We start from the raw sequence: 16,947 nt of genomic DNA on the forward strand, positions 1-16,947 counted from the left end.
GAATTATCAGTAAAGAATACTAGAATTTTGCCTAGTTTTAAAAACTGGTTTTATTTCAAACTTGATCCCTAAGGTTCTCTGAATGGTGCTGTGTATTATTACTTGAGGGTTTTTTGTATGTCCATCACATATGATAGTGTTTCTTCTCTCTCATGGCTTTTACAGCAATTATTACCATATGATTTGTCTTTGGCTAAATGAAGTTGTATCATCACTGTATCTATTGTATCTATTCACTGCAGGATGAAGGTCTCTTCAGCATGTTTCCAATAAATATAGTCCTGAGCTTTCTTTTGCCAATTGGGCTCGCAATACTTGCTGATGTCATCAATCTATCTTGTTTTAGGTCTCTTTTATGGATGCTTTTTATCAAGTGGGATCCATTCTATGACTGCCTTGGTCCACCTGCCATCAGTTCTTCTTGCTATGTGACCAGCCCATTTCCATTTCAATTCTTTTACTCTCTTGACAATATCGTATACTTTCGTTTGTTCTCTAATCCATGTGCAGGTCTTTCTATCTTGTCTTGTAATGCCGATTATGTATATTTCCATGGCTCTTTGTGCCAGCTTTTGTGTCTATTGTGAGGTTAGTGTCCATGTTTCACTGGCATATGTTAGAGCACGTAGCATACACTGATTGAAAACTTTTCTCTTCAGGCATAGGGGAAGGTTGTTCTTGGAAACTACGCTTAGCTGGCTGAATGCCTGCCAACCACATTTAACACGCCATTCAATTTCCTTTATTGTATCATCTTCCACTGAGATCCATTGGCTAAGGAATATGTAGTTCTTCTCTAGATACAATCTTTCTTTCTTTCTTTCTTTCTTTCTTTCTTTCTTTCTTTCTTTCTTTCTTTCTTTCTTTCTTTCAAATGAAGTTGTATACTATCTATAAAATATTTTCTCTTCTCTCTTCTCTCAAACCATTTTTACACAAATAATTCCTGACTTACTGTCACAATTGGGACCAACAGTCTTAAATAAGAATACTGGTCGTAAGTCCTTTTTTCAGTGCTGTTGTAATTTCAAGTGGTCTCTAAACCAGGGGTCCCCAACCCCTGGTCTGTGGACCAGTACCGGGCCACAGCATGCCAGCAATTGGGCCACACAAACAAGCAAAGCCCTATCTGCAAGATGCAAGCAGCACACAAAACTACGCACCCTCTGGTCCGCGGAAAAACCTCTCTCCATGGAACTGGTCCCTGGTGCCCAAAAAGTTGGGGACCTCTGCTCTAAACAACTAATTGTAAATTGAAGACTACCTGGATAGATTTGTTGAACCATTTTTTTCATTGTTGCATTGATACTGTTTCTTTGAAATTTTGTGTCAAATTTATCACACATGCTTTTTTCTTTGTTCTGTCAACATACCATATCTAAGGAGACCTTTATATATAGTTGTATGTTCTGGCCTTCACTGTACTTTTAATCTATTCTGTTGTGTGGATCTACCATGTTTGCTATGTAGTGTTTTTTGCTTGCTAATTTTTAACTGAAGAATATTTAAATATTACCCTTTTAGCAAAGTATTTTTAAAAAGTAATTGGGGATATATTTGCAGATTAAAAGTGAAGTAAATAAACTGTACAAGTTACTGGAGATAGATGTTGATGGAGTTTTTAAGTCCCTTTTGCTGTTAAAAAAGAAGAAATATGCTGCTTTGGTTGTGGAATCAGCCGGAGATGGAAAATACATTACCAAACAAGAACTTAAAGGATTGGACATAGTGAGAAGAGATTGGTGTGATCTTGCAAAAGAGACTGGAAAGTAAGTAGCTCTATGCATTCTACTACTCTATTTTAATAGAGTATTTTTGTATATACAGCATATTAAATATTGCTATGTTAATCTGTATTTCTAAGTGCACTATAACCATTCAACTGATAAGCAAGTTTCTAATTTTAGTTCAATACTTTATAGCATTTCTAATGAGGAATATTTTAAAAAAGCCGTTCAATAAATCTATATGGAAGCCAGTTGGCAAGTATTAGTAAAATGCTATATATAGGGCAGAACTTGCCATTGAGTAGAATTTCTCAAGTAAAAAAAAAATCCACATAGAAAGCCATTTGTTTCTGAGAGTTATGCCTCCAAATGAATAGTTATGCTAGAGAGAGCAAAAGAGGTTGAAAAAAGTCTGATCTGAGAGTGACTCCCAGTAATTTAAGCAGAAGTGTTCCATTTTTGTACAGAAACAGCAGCAGAAAAGGCAATGAAGTGCAGCCGGGGAATGGCAGGTAGGATGAGTGTGGTCAGAAAAGTTAGGGAAGGTAGAACCTGACAACATGCTGATTCTTTTTCTCATAAATGTATGTACTTTGTTGAAATAGTAATACTGACAAATAATTCTTGTGTTCAAAACTACTGAATTTTGTAAGGAATTAAGAAAAGCTTCAGGTAATGAAAATTTCACTGCACGTTTTCATTGGGGAAGTTATGTGAAAAAGTTTAAACTAGTAGAGGAAGTTGAGAATGTAATTTTTTAATGAGATGGACAAGAACAGAGTAAAATGTACATCCTTCTGATTTGCAAATCCATTTTGTTTAGTTTTTCTACAGTTAGATGAGAATAGTTAGCTTTCTTTCTTTATTCATTGAATAATTAAAAATGAATACAAATATTTTCTGATATATTTTAATAAATTTGTAATTATAACTGGCAAATATTTAATGAGAATTAAATTGACGGAATGGACAATTGATTAATACAGTCCGTTATAACATCAATTTTAGAAGATATGTGACTAGTATAACATTGGCTATTACCCTGCATTCTTTGCCAGTATTAGTAGCAACCAGTAATTTTTGTGGAGAGCTTACAGCAACTTAATGGGATTTATGAATATGCTGTGAATTTTATAAAGGTATATTATCTTAATGTGTGATATCTTATGTTTTTTTTACAGCTATATAATTGGCCAGATCCTTTCTGACCAATCTCGAGATGTAATTGTAGAAAATATCCAAAGAAGGTTAATAGAAATTGGAGAAAATGTCACAAATAACCTTATTCCAATAAAACAATATGAGATCAATAAGGTGATTAATATTGTTTGTTGATATTATACATAAATCAGTTTGAATATATCCATGGAACTCTCCATTGGTGTCCATTTCTTATGTTGATAACAGCTACCTTCATAGTAAAGCCACATGGTTCAGAAACCTACAAATATTTTATTTATTTATTTTAATTCTAACATGAGCATGTAAAAATGTATGTCTTGAAGGAGAAATAATAAAACAGGATTTCTCTAAGCTATCCAGAATTAAATTATTTAGAATTTTGAGTAATCCAAACAAAACCTGCTTTTTTCTATATTATTATATATATTATCTCTAAAATTTTCTCCCTTAGTCTATATTTCTCAGCCTGTGTATTATTACTGCTTATAAACTTATATTTCAGCACATTGACATTAATATATTTCTGGACATGCCCAGGATATGTCTTGGATGTGTTCATTGTTTAAATGAAAGCAGTGTTTTTCTAGAAAGGGGAAGGAATAAGTAGAGTGTTACTTCATTTTTGCAATCATGATTTTCTTCTCCACTTACTCTGATTGTAAATTACTCTTACAGTAGATGGGTAGAGTAAATCATGATGGTAGACAGGAGAAAGGTAAGAATAAAGATTTTGCTGAAGAGAGAATCCTGCTTTTATTTTCAAGCTATCATTGCTATTGGCCATAATAGAATAATAAAGCTCTCCTGCCTATATATATATTGTATATATAAGCACATCTAAATACATGTTAAAAGTGAATGTCCACTATGTCATGGCTAGGAATCCCAAATTATTTGTTAGACAGAAAACAAGCTGAGTAAATATGAAATTTTAATGTTACATTTTAAGAATGATCAATTGCTTTGGTTGCTTTGAAGTATTTATTCTCCTAAAGACAACCTGCAAATGTTCTTAAATTAATTTAGCAAATGTACGTAGTTGCCCATCTATCTAAATGAACTCTGAGCAGCAAAGCATTTTCTTTTTAAAAGCAAATTTATCCCTAGGCTTCATTTGATTTGATTTTGATTTTATTTTATTAAATTTATACCCCGCCCTTCTCCCGGAGGACTCAGGGCGGCTTACAGCCAGTTTAAAACAATGATATAATACAATACAAAATTTAAAAAGATTAAAAATAACTATTCATGGCAATTATTTGAATTGTAAATATATTTATGATTTTTTTTTGATATTGTAAGCCACCCAGAATCACCTTGCAGTGAGATGGGCGGCAAACATAAATAAATAAATAATTTTTTTCCCTAGAGTGGCAGTTAGAATAGTGATTATGACAATAATTTTTAAATGATCACTTAATGTTACAGTATTCTGTATGGCACATATAATTCAGTAGCACATTTCTTTGACCAATAGGCATTGACAAAAGATCCCCAAGATTACCCAGACAAGAAAAGCTTGCCTCACGTGCATGTCGCCTTGTGGATGAATTCTCAGGAGGGTAGAAAGCTGAAAGCTGGGGACACAGTGTCATATGTTATCTGTCAGGTAAAAGCATTCTTGCTATTTTTAAAGCATCTTTTTCCCACTTAGAAACAAAAACAAAACTAATCAGTATAGTATAATAATGGTAAATAAATATTTCACTACTTTTTATATGCTTTTTGTAAATGAAGGACAGAGCCAGTCTGGTGCAATAGTTAAAGGCGGTGGACTACCAGGAGATTGAGTTCTAGTCCTGCCAACCTAACTAGTTTTGTGGCAATCGCTCACTCTCATCCTAAGAAGAAAGGCAATTGCAAACCATTTTTCCAAAAATGTTGCAAGAAAACTGCATGGATTTCTCCCAGCAGTTACCAGAAGTCATGACTGACCAGAAAGGGGGAGGGGGAGAATACAAATTGTGCCAGTAAATTCATTCATTCTTTTGATGAAGGATGGATCAAATCTGAGTGCCAGCCAGAGAGCATATGCTCCGGAACAACTGAAGAAACAAGCAAATCTTACTATTGATGTTCAGTATTACTTGTCACAACAAATTCATCCAGTAGTAGCTCGTATCTGTGAACCCATAGATGGAATTGATTCTGTTCTTATTGCAGCGTGGCTTGGTAAGTATTGTAGTGTTGATTTTTCAAGTACTTATTCTTAATATTGATACTGTGTGGCAAATAAAAATGTGAAAATTCATATGTGTTATGAGAATATGTCTTCGTGTTATTAAGCCTATTCTTGGGAGAAATCAAGAAATAAAATATGTGTTGTGTGGGTACATTTATACAGTATACATCTATATATGACATATAATAATTAAAATCATCTGGCCTAGTGAGACAGATATTTATGAAACGTTGAAAAATTGAAGATTACTCTACAACAATCCCATAAGACAGGTAGTCCTCGACTTACAACCACAATTGAGCCAAAATTTATGTTGCTAAGTGAAAAATTTGTTAAGTAAGATTTGCCCGATTTTACGACTTTTCTTGCCACATTTGTTAAGTGAATCATTGCAGTTGTTAAGTTAGTAACATGGCTATTAAGTGAATATAGATTCTCCATTGACTTCGCTTGTCAGAAGGTTGCAAAAGGTGATCACATGACCTCAGGATACTGCAACCGTCATAAATGTGAACTAATTGTCAAGCATCCAAATGTAAATCACATAGCTATGGGGATGCAACGATCATAAGTGTGAAAAATGGTTATGTTACTTTTTTCAGTGCTGCTGTAGCTTCAAACAGTCACTAAATGAACTGTTGTAAGTCGAGGACTACCTGTACTAATATTTTGAAATCTTATATGGCCTTTCCTGCAATCTTAAACTAGCAGCAGAAATGTCCATCCATAGTTTTCTACTGCTCACAAATTCTTTAATGAAACTAGCCCAGTTATGGTAAACCCAAACTGCTGTTAAAACAATACATTGCAATATTTTAAACATATACAACAGGTTGTCTTGTTCTTTAAATATGTACCCTATATTTTGATCAGATGGTACTTATGGAGCCTAATGGAAAAGATGAATAACATATGAAACATCAATCAGTGTTTTGGTTAATCAGTGCTTTGGTTATAAAGTAATTATAAGCCAAGTGCAGCTTGATACTTTAAATAGAGATCATGATGTTAAATCCTGTGTCATTACTGACTTTAAAGGTTAATTCTGTATTAAGAAATCCAAACCAACTTAATCCATATTTCTCAGGAAAGATTTTGGATTAGTTTATGAGAAAGTTATCTAGTTGGAATATTATGGCTTTGTTCAGACTATCCTAATCTTGTCACCTCCAGATATGATATATTTGAATTCTCAGCTAGGATATCAAACTTTATGCTAATTGGAGAAGTTTAGCTTGTTTGTTGAAGGGAATAAACTTAGAATATTTCTATAGGTGAGTCCTACTAAAAGTGTTTATGTTTCTATCTCTTTTGAAGAAAGACCTATAATCCAAATGATACGAACTTGTGCAAACTGCTGTTAACTTTAATGTCTTTTTGCAGATACATTCAAACCTGTTTTGGGGTATAATAGTGATGGTTACTTCTTTCAAAGAATAGTTTGATTTCAGAGGAGTTTTTCATTACTGAAGACCTAATTACTGTATAGGGCAGTAATATTTCACTAGTGTAATATCTGAGGGATTTCAGGAGGACCAAAGCCATGTTATTATATGCATTATATTACAAACGGCTGTTTTTGAGCCTGATTTGGCTTTTAGAAATCAATAAATCAGGGGATTTTTTTTTTGCAGAATTTCAGAATCATTACTGAATCTTGTATGGCAGGACCCTTAACCGTTATGTATTACAGCTTCCAAAAGATAAAGGAAAGAACCCTCCAATAAATAAATATAGGTAGTCTTCCTTTAGAGACGACAACTGAGACCAGCAACTTGATTGCTAAGTGTGGTCACAAAGTAAAGCTGAGACTATGCTTATGATCTTACTTCAGTTTTTTATTTATATATTTTATTTATTTGTATCCCAGCTTTATTATTTTTGCAAACAACCCAGAGTGGAAACATATCTAACACATCTTCCTCCTCCTATTTTCTCCACAACCTGTGAGGTGGGTTGGGATGAGAAAGAGTGACTGGCCCAAAGTCACCCATCTGGCTTTCATGGCTGAGGCGGGACTAAAAACCATAGTCTTCTGCTTTCTAGCCAGGTGCCTTAACCACTAGACCAAACTGGCTTTTCTTTGCGTTAACAGAGCTGGAAACATCATAAATGTGAGGATAGGTTGCAAAGTTATTTTTTCATTACTAGTGTAACTGAACAGTCACTGTACAAAACAACCGCTAAAGAAGGACCACCTGTAATTTTATGGTAGCCAAAAAGACATACCTTTGCTTGTCTTGACTATGCAAACTGCCACAAGCATCCCTGGGCAAAGCAGAGTCACTGTGAATATTCATTCTGGATTAGATTTTGCAACCTCCTCCTTCGACATCTTCATGTCACTTTCCTGGGGAGAGGGATCATAGCCCAGAGTAGGAGAGCTGCTCTAGGAAGGTTTGTCACCACTATAGTTATCTCTTCAATTAGCAAACTTAATTGTGGTTTTACATGATGTAGGTGGCATCATATAAGGAAAGTTAAAATAAAATAAAAGCAGTATGTTCATTTCAAATAAATATAAAAGAGTACAAACTTATGATATCTCATATGTAAACTTGGATTTTGACCATTTAAAATTTTAAACTAAATTTTGTTTTAATTTTGAGGATCAGTGGAGCAGTATCTATTGGTCTTGTGAGCATAGAATTGCCAATTCCCCCCCCCCCCCGCTTTTAAGTAAAGTTGGAGTTAAACAACAAAACTTTATTTATCTATTTGTTGTTTGTTATTGTTTTAGCCAAATAAATACATTTCTACTGAATACAATGTTACAATCAATTTGCAAAATAGCAACCTTTATGTATATCATATACATTTTTCATAATTTAATATTTTTTAAACTTGAGTTTTGTAGGGTGAATAATCATGGTCCAAGCACTTGAAAACAATTGTTATTTTTAGAAATTCAGACTGGAAACCTCTAGATGGCAGCACTAGACACTATTTTCAATTTGTTTCTCAAAATATTTCATGAATTAAGCTACAAAGTGATTAACTTTAAACTTGCATATACAGAAGTAAGGCTTTTTAATCAATTTATTTTTTAAAAAATATAATTTTTGAAATAATGCATCTAATTATCTTGCCAATTGAAACTCAATAAAATTTTGATATAGGTATATGACTACTAGGCATAATTATCCTAGCAATTATTATATAATAACTTAACAAATATTATGTAATAATTGAGATTTTACATTTTTATATTTTCCCCAAGGTGTGATCAGATCAAGGATTACTGGGCTTTTACTGCCATTAAATGACAGAATATAATGACTTCCAACATAATACATCAGTTTGTGGTTAAAGTGATTGTTTGACTTTACTTCCCATAATTTGATCAGTTATAGAAAGCATGTGTGAGAAAGTAGATTAGAAAGAATTTTGACAGAGGCATCCACGATATAAATATGAATAAATTTTCTGGGTTTAGATATTCAAATCGGTCCTTGTAGATTTGAAATGTGCTATTAGCTAACTTAATTTTTTCAAGACTTTGGAGATACTGAAATTATTGCTCAAAAGTGAATTAATGCAGCAAGTAATAATTGTGATAGAAATACAATGTTATTATTTATTTGAAATTATACTTCTAGAACAGTTGCCTTTCTGTTTATTTAAATGCTTTATTGACTCAGGATCTTGTTTGTGATTTTATGGCATTAATTGTTGTTGATGGGATTTTACCGACATAACTAAATTTCTACTGCTAAATCTGTATCTAGTTGTTTTTTTAATTACCTGTGCCGTTCTTGTTATTAATTACAATAACCAAAGTGTAAATATAGTTCAAGGTTTTTTAAAAATTGAATTTAAAATATTACAATAGAAAATAATTTTCAATAATGTTTCAACTAGCATTCTTTATTGAAGGTGTGTGTATGTTTAAATAAAATTTATCATAGTCCTACTATCTGTGATTGATAATTGATAATCAGAATTTCAATTCATTTTATTAATGGTATTTTAAGAATCCAAGTAGATAATATTTTATGGCAATGACCTTCTAAAGCATTAAGTAGATAAAATGGGTACCAGTTCTCAGAGTTCAATTCATTAACCAGGCTCCAGAATAGAATCAGAAGTCACAGTGATATGTATGAAAAGCACTGTATAATTGCCTCAGCAAAGGTGGTATATAGCTTGCACTCCTAATAAACACATGAACTAAATTTAATTGAATATTGAACATTCTTTTTAAGAAGGTCATAAAATTAGACAGAGATTAGTGCCAAACATAAGTATCATCAAATCAATGAATTTAAACAAAGAGATCTTTATCAAAACAAGTTGTGTATATGACAAGGATAAATGTATTTTACTCTGTAGAAAGTACTCCTAATTTTATTCCTCACTGGAATAAATTCTTCTCTTTCATCACTAGAAATAGAAATGCTTATGGAATGTATATTGCCAAATTTTCTTGAGGTAAAATGCATATTACTCCTTCCTTCCTTCCTTCCTTCCTTCCTTCCTTCCTTCCTTCCTTCCTTCCTTCCTTCCTTCCTTCCTTCCTTCCTTCCTTCCTTTAAAATATGGTTTGTCTCTGTAGCAGTATTCATCTAAATTATTTTTTCTATATGCTTGTCTGTTATAGTATTCTTTATTTGAGAATTTTAACCTATCCTGCTGCTTATTGTACATTTCTAAATACAAAACATATTTGTACAAAAACGAATAGTAGGTGCTCATTTTTAAAAAACTTTCTGGATCCTAGTAATCAAAAGTGCTTTTTTGTCTTCAATTCTGATTTTTTAAATGCTATTGCTGAATTTTAACGACTGCATTAGATTGAAACTACATGCTGTTAACCACTGAGCCAAAATGAAATCGACCACTGCATTGAAGTCTGAGTTGGCAGTTGTGTACAGTCTTAAAGAAGTGTCTAATAACAGTCCAGGCAGGCTTCTTTTAATGGGTTTTTATATTCTCTCTTTCATTTTAATGATGCCATTCTGTTTTCTAATAAAGATGCACAATTTTATTCAACATTCTCTGTGTTACTTAAGAAAATAGCAATAAATCTATTCTCTAAAAGTAGCATGTTCATAAACAAATGTTCTATTGCATACTCCCCATGATAGTTTATGCATTGTGCTTGCTTTATTTATAAAGCAATTTTGTGTGAAAAGATAGGTAATTTCATCATGTTGCTCGGATCTTTATTCTAGGTTAAAATGAGAAAATGTATTCTTTTTTTTTAAATATCTCATTGTGAGAATTCAGTTCTATTTTAGATTTTGCGACTCTCATTTGAAGCTTGTGTGGCAAAGAATTGCTTTCTTTAGACTTTGAATTTATATTTCTTATTAACAGGAATGGATCCCTCACAGTTCAAAGTCCATCAACATTACCATAAAGATGAAAAAGATGATTTGCTTGGTGGCCCAGTTCAGCAAACTGATGAAGAAAAATATAAAGACTGCAAGAGATTCAAGTTTGCTTGTCCAAAATGTGGGACAGAAAATATTTATGATAATGTCTTTCGATACTTGGTTAGTATATGGTGTTTACAATTTTTGAACAGAACTCTGCTTTGGACAAGATACTAAGTGAACCCCTCCCCCCATATTAGAGTTTTAATAATGATTGGCTTTTATATATTAACCTCAAATTAATTTTGCCTGTTTTTTTCGTGTCATTTTGGCAATTGTGCAGAATATTTCACATTGCTGGTACTCTCAGACTGCCCAGTTAATAAAGTCTATTTAGATGACATTTAGTTATTCTAAATCAAACTACTTAAGAGGACAGGATTTTTTTCTGCATAACTATTTGTATTTTTACATTTCTCTTTTCCTTTTATATAGCAGTTTCATAAATATTATCTTTCCTGCTGTCTTTATACATCAGACATAAAGACACATCGGGTGAATTCACGTTCAGAAGTACTGCCAAAAATGTATCTGTGACCTTGGATCAGAACTTGAAATAGAGCCAGCTATTTAACTCCATTGCAATGTTATGCATGCACTAGTTATTGGCAAATTAGCAGGCTGTGGGATAGTGAAAACCTTGAAAGTTAAAGCAAATAAATTCTTTATCTAAATTAAAAGTAATTATTTTAAGTTAATTTGGACAAACAGCAGATGTTCTATGTTCTTTGAATCAAAACAAAGCAGTTGTTGGAAGCAAGTGAGAGGAAAAGGCAGACAGAGATCAGCCAATACTTGGTAAATCCTTGACTTTGTTTCATTACAGCTGTAAATAAGATAGTTAATTGCATAGAGGCTTGACAACTTACAGATGGTCTAAGTGTAAGAAGAGCGGATGTCAAGCTCTGCAGTCTTTTCCACCTGGAATTACTTAATGCTTTTAGTGCAGAAATTGTTGGATTAGATCGTAAAAGTACAATTTTTAAGCAGTAATAGGAAGGGGAATCTCAAAGTCTGTCTGATATCTACAGTATATTCATTATGAATTTTTATTTATGTTAGTCTCGTTTTTGAGAGATATATTGAAAATTATGTTTGGGTACCAAGTTTGCAAATGTTCCAGTAATATTCATGTATTCATTGTAGCATGTAAAATCAGATGTCAACAAAATGCTAAGATAGAGGTATAACTTTGTATATTTTAAAATGTGTTCTTGCATGAGATCCTATTGCAAAGTTGCTTTCAACATATATACCCAAATTTTGATTTTGATTTTGATTTTTTATTTCCAGGGTGGAAAGCTTAAAGCCAGTGTGCTATGCTGTAACCCAGAAGGATGTAATGAAAATCTTTTAAATTACTCTATGCAGTTTAACAACAAGTTAATCTTGGATATAAGAAGTTTTATAAAAAAATATTACAGTGTGAGTAACTTAGTTTTAGTCTGTATTTAACCACATGTTTTCCTGATTGAATCATTATATTTAATAAAAAATGACCTGGTTAAATGACATGTTCTTGAAATGCTAAATCATGGTTTAATTAACCTGGAATAGCATTAGGCTGATTTGATCCTGCCTCATATTCTACCTCCCATTCCTGACTTAGTTTCGTAAGCATCTTAGTATTTTGGTTTCTTAAATTTATGAACTAGGACAACTAAGAGTTTAGTTCAGACCAAGATATGAGAAGAGTTTTTTTATATATCGTTATTTAGTGGAAGGTCTTAAATAACAGTTTTTAAACTCACAGAAATTAAGACTTGAAAAATCAGTGTATTTTTCCAAGCTGTGTAAGAAGTTGGTGATTGAGGAAGGGGGCATATTATCATACTGCTTATCCCTAATATACTGGTATCTCACTGAAATTGTATTCTCTGAACCAGTCTAACATGTTATAGTTGATGCTAGTTTTGGAAATTTAATTGAAATATTTTAAGTAAATTTGAAACAGTATACAAATCACTTTTGAAGTATTAGTATTATTTTCTGAAGTACTTCAAATTTCAGACTAATAAATGATAGCATAGAGGCTTATTTATAAAATGCTACAGAAGATGCAAGTACCTTTCTGCAGCCATTTTTCTCATAGTGATAAAAAATCAAATCAAAAGAAGTCTTTATTATGGTCAAAGACCAGTATCTAGTTAGTGAAATGGTTGTATTACAGGTAGTTTGCATTAACAGTAGGAAAATTGTATTTGCTTTCTTAAGTCCCTTTGTCCTATTTTTCAGCTGAAAATCAATTGCATTAACAATCGTATTTCAAGTTGAATTGATAACATAGTTCATGCTGTCAACATTGATACAAAGGAAGGAAAAGAGAAACAAACCCAGATACCGGGTATTAGTGACTGCTATCTTAGGTGCTTTTTTTGTCAACAGAAGAGTGAACCTGCTTCTTCTCTGGTTGGTGTATGGGGTCAGAGTGACCTCACTATTTCATGAAGTTTTTTCTGAGAAGCAACCACTAAGCTAAAGCTTTCCTTTAATTCCCTTTAGGGTTGTAGTTTCATAACTGAAATGTTGCAAAAGAGTACACTCAGAGAACTTATTCTGAGAATTAATATGATATTGTAATAATTTTAAAAGTTTCTTCCCTAATTAAAATTTTAAAAAGTTTTCCAAAAATAGTTGCAAACACATACTGAACTTAGCATAGCTTGATGAATTTCAGAAATATAGACTGTGTTATCCAAATAGAAGTAATATAAAAGTGGATTAACAATAGCACTTATAAAGTAGCATCTTTGGAAATGCCATAAACTTTTAGTATACACTAGTTTTGCTATTTAAAAATCAATGACAGTGCCCTTTAAAAATGCATTTTCTAGTTTGGCAATATATTAGTGTTTGGGGAAATATATTTAATATGGGCATAGTTTATTTGGTTCCTCTAAAACAAATAGAATTAAAAACTCTAGATAAAGAGCATAAATTCATAGGATTATGTGTAAATGGCCAGAGAAATTATTATAGTTCCTTAAGTTTTGTTGTCCAATTATCAGTATAATTAAACCTAATGTATCAGAAATTCAGTTAATATACTCAGTCTTCTATTTTCAAAATGGAGTTTCATTACATGGACTTCTGATGAACAATCGTTTAACCCACTGAGTAGATCTGAGGAATGCAAGGGAGAAAATTAAAGGAAGAACAGTGTTTTGTTCCTTCAGCAGAAAAACACAATTTGATACAAAATTCCTATTATTTAAAGAAAGAGTTAAAACTTAGTAAGATATCATATGTATATATCATATATCATAAATACAGTGTTTATGTATTTTTACAAAATTGTATAATACCACAAGTTCTGGTGTTGTTGCATAATAAGTGGGGGGAAATCACTTTTTCCCCCAAAGAGTATCTTTGAACTCTGCCACCAACATGATTGCCCCTAATTAGGGAACAGTGTTTGTTTAGAAGACTATGACAAGACATGACAATGTCTTGATTTCAATGTTTGTTCAGTTCTGTGAGAATTGCCAACTGCTAAAAATATCTGAATTGTAATAGTTTCTTAAAATGTAATTTTTATTTTGAAACTATACGAAATATTACCTCCAGTGTACTTTATTATAGAGATGCTGATTTAACATATTGCTGGAAAATTAATTTAAAATGATCATGACCTAAATTTAATACTTGTAATTTTGTTATTCTCATATCAAATTTGTGAATATGCTTATGCTTTACTATATATTAATAGAGAATGTCACTAGCATTTCAAAATAGCTGATTTCAAGTTGATGAGTGTAGGTTTAGATATTAGTAATATATAGTATGTATTATAAAAGAACACATTAAATATAATATATTACCAATCTTGGTTAGTGTTTCCAGTGTATTCTGATGAAAGAATGTTTGGAGAATCTTCATATGTTTTAACTTGTTCTGAACCACCCAGAATCACTTACTCTGTGAGATGAGCAACTATATAAATTAGATAGATAGATAAATACTGTAGATAGATAGATAGATAGATAGATAGATAGATAGATAGATAGATAGATAGATAGATAGATAGATAGATAGATAGATAGATAGATAGATACCATCTTTAAACTAATTTCCTGAAGGATAAGGTAATTATATTTTGTTGACTTTACGAATTACTAAAAAATACCCGCCTGTCTGTCTGGATCTGAAAGTCCCATAGGATCGTAGCCCTCTTATACTCCACAACTGTCTGTAGGATCTCCCATCTAGACTTAGGAGGGTCTAGTCTATATTCTCTATAGATGTTCCTGTACAGATTGCCAGCTACTTGGTTGTACCATTGAGCGTTTGCTGTTCCTGCTTGCATCTCATACTCTATCAATATATGTTGGACTGTCTCTGAGGCCTCTTTGCATAGTCTGCACTTTGGTTCATGTCTAGCGTGATAGACCTCTACTTCTATGGATCTGGTACTTAGTGCCTGTTCTTGTGCTGCTGTGATCAGGGCCTCAGTGCTATCTTTTAGTCCTGCCACTGATAGAATTTCCCAATGTCTGCTACCTCAGCTATCTGTCAGTGGTATGTCGTAGAGTCTTGTCTTGCCGTGAAACTTCTGCTTGATTTTTTCCCATGTGTGCTGCTGTCTCAGGCATTCTCTCAGCAGCTTATCTTTGGGTCTTACTGATGTGCTCCTGCATGCTATGAGTTTCATCCATGACAGTGGCTTTGACATTCACCAGGCCTTGTCCACCTTCTTTCCAGCTGATGTACAATCTCTTGATGTTGGACTTTGGGTAGAAACCTCTGTATATTGTGAACTTGGAATGGAAATCTCTGTATATATTGTATATAACATTTATAATGTATTTTGTGAATTTCTTTAAAAGTAGCTTTGGTTCCTATTAATTAATAGTGATTATTAGCAGAAATATGTTCTTTCCAAGTGAACTACTTTCCATAAGTTCCTCCTCCTTTCTTTCTGCTTTTGATTTTCCTTAGATCTTTGCTTCTCCTCACAACTTTTCCTAATGCCATTTCTTTCCTTTTCACTAAAACCTCTGTTTATTTCTATCTTGAATTTAGCTGCTCTGTGAAGACTTTCCCAACCAGATTGGCATTTCACAACTCCCACAGAATCTAACAGCCATTCTTAATTGACAGTTCCACAAGATTACCAGTTGATTTCTGATGATACTTCTTTTTTGTTCACTTATTTCCAAGAAATATTGAACTAAGAATGTGAGGAGTAAAGAAGAAAAAATTATTCAGAGTGGGCTGAAGAGGGAGCAACTAAGTGCAAATAGTGATTGAGCATTTATCGGACCATTAAGATGAAATTCGGAAATATGACAGTTTTTTTATTTTCCTATTTCATAACATATATTATTGAGTATAGTATAATATATTTTATTTAGCATATACTTCTATCTAGCCAGAATACAAGGCCTATTTTCTCTCCCATAACAAGCACTTTGTGAGGTAGATTGGATAGAGAAAGAGTACCTAGAATGGCTCATACCTAGTGTATTTATGTAACTGAGGATGATCATCTGGGTCTGGCCATTTCTAGTCTGATACTTTAGCTAATACACTAAATTGGTTTCATTTTTCTCTTATTTCTCTGAAAAATGAAGGAACTCGGACAAGAGAACCTAAGAAAACATGCGCTAGTGTGCTATTAGACTATGACAGTTGCCACTTAATCTTTTAAAACCTTCAGTGCTAATTAAAATATGTGTACTACAGTGTTAACGTAACTTTTAAACAATCTGTGTATATGCGTATCTGTTGGTTTTTCTCTAGCTCTCAATAGTTTACTCTGGTGTGCACATATATAAATATTTTGCATAATTTATGTTGCATCTTCCCTAGGTGTTCTTCCTATAGTCTGCCTCCCCCCCACACATTCTTCATTCAGTTACTATGTGAGTTTGGGTGGGGATATTAACAAGGTCAAGGGCATGCAATTAATTGCATAGATAAATGGAGAACTAAACTTGGATCTTTGTCTTTCTTTGTTAAATTCAGTGCCAGGAAATGAATAGGTTGGGAACCCTGCTATCTTTGTATGAGTTGAAACATCTTCAGCCACAAAAGAGGGGAAAATATTGGAATCAAATCAGAATTATAATTGATAATTTAATTTGTTCAAACCCTTTGACCTGATTATTAGAAAGTATTAGAAAGTAAAATACCAATTAAAATGATTGTAATTAGATTTTTTTATTTCTTTGTTTTTCTTCCTCCCCACTTCCCATCTTCAAGTAGTAGTGATGTAAAGTGCAACTTCAAAGGGTGTGCTAGTACAATTGGCAAAGTATAGCTTCATTGAAAAATCTATGATGTAATATTGATCTATTTTCAGGTTAGAATTTGCTGTTGATTATTTCATACAGAAATGTTATTACTATTAGTCTGTGTAATACCTGTGCTTATATCAGTATGTGATATTACTTTGTGGATCCATTAACCAGTTCTTCATTGTCTGCTATTTTGAGGTAGACTGATGTTTTTATTACATATACATTAGGAAAGTATG

The 16,947-nt window shown here is 32.6% G+C and overlaps 1 protein-coding gene across 1 annotated transcript; it reads left to right on the top strand.

Annotated features, from left to right (window-relative positions):
* The first annotated feature begins 552 nt into the window (after positions 1 to 552).
* Positions 553 to 12,917, top strand: LOC107298343 (DNA polymerase alpha catalytic subunit). The gene is made up of 8 exons (XM_015827722.1): positions 553 to 588; positions 1,564 to 1,769; positions 2,909 to 3,041; positions 4,387 to 4,518; positions 4,907 to 5,081; positions 10,411 to 10,589; positions 11,763 to 11,894; positions 12,855 to 12,917. The coding sequence occupies exons 1-8, from the start codon at positions 553 to 555 to the stop codon at positions 12,915 to 12,917; spliced, it is 1,056 nt and encodes a 351-aa protein (XP_015683208.1).
* Positions 12,918 to 16,947: the final 4,030 nt, after the last annotated feature.

The sequence above is a fragment of the Protobothrops mucrosquamatus genome, unplaced genomic scaffold (assembly GCF_001527695.2).
Source record: "Protobothrops mucrosquamatus isolate PMUCROS unplaced genomic scaffold, P.Mucros_1.0 scaffold_217, whole genome shotgun sequence".
NCBI classification, from domain to species: Eukaryota; Metazoa; Chordata; class Lepidosauria; order Squamata; family Viperidae; genus Protobothrops; species Protobothrops mucrosquamatus.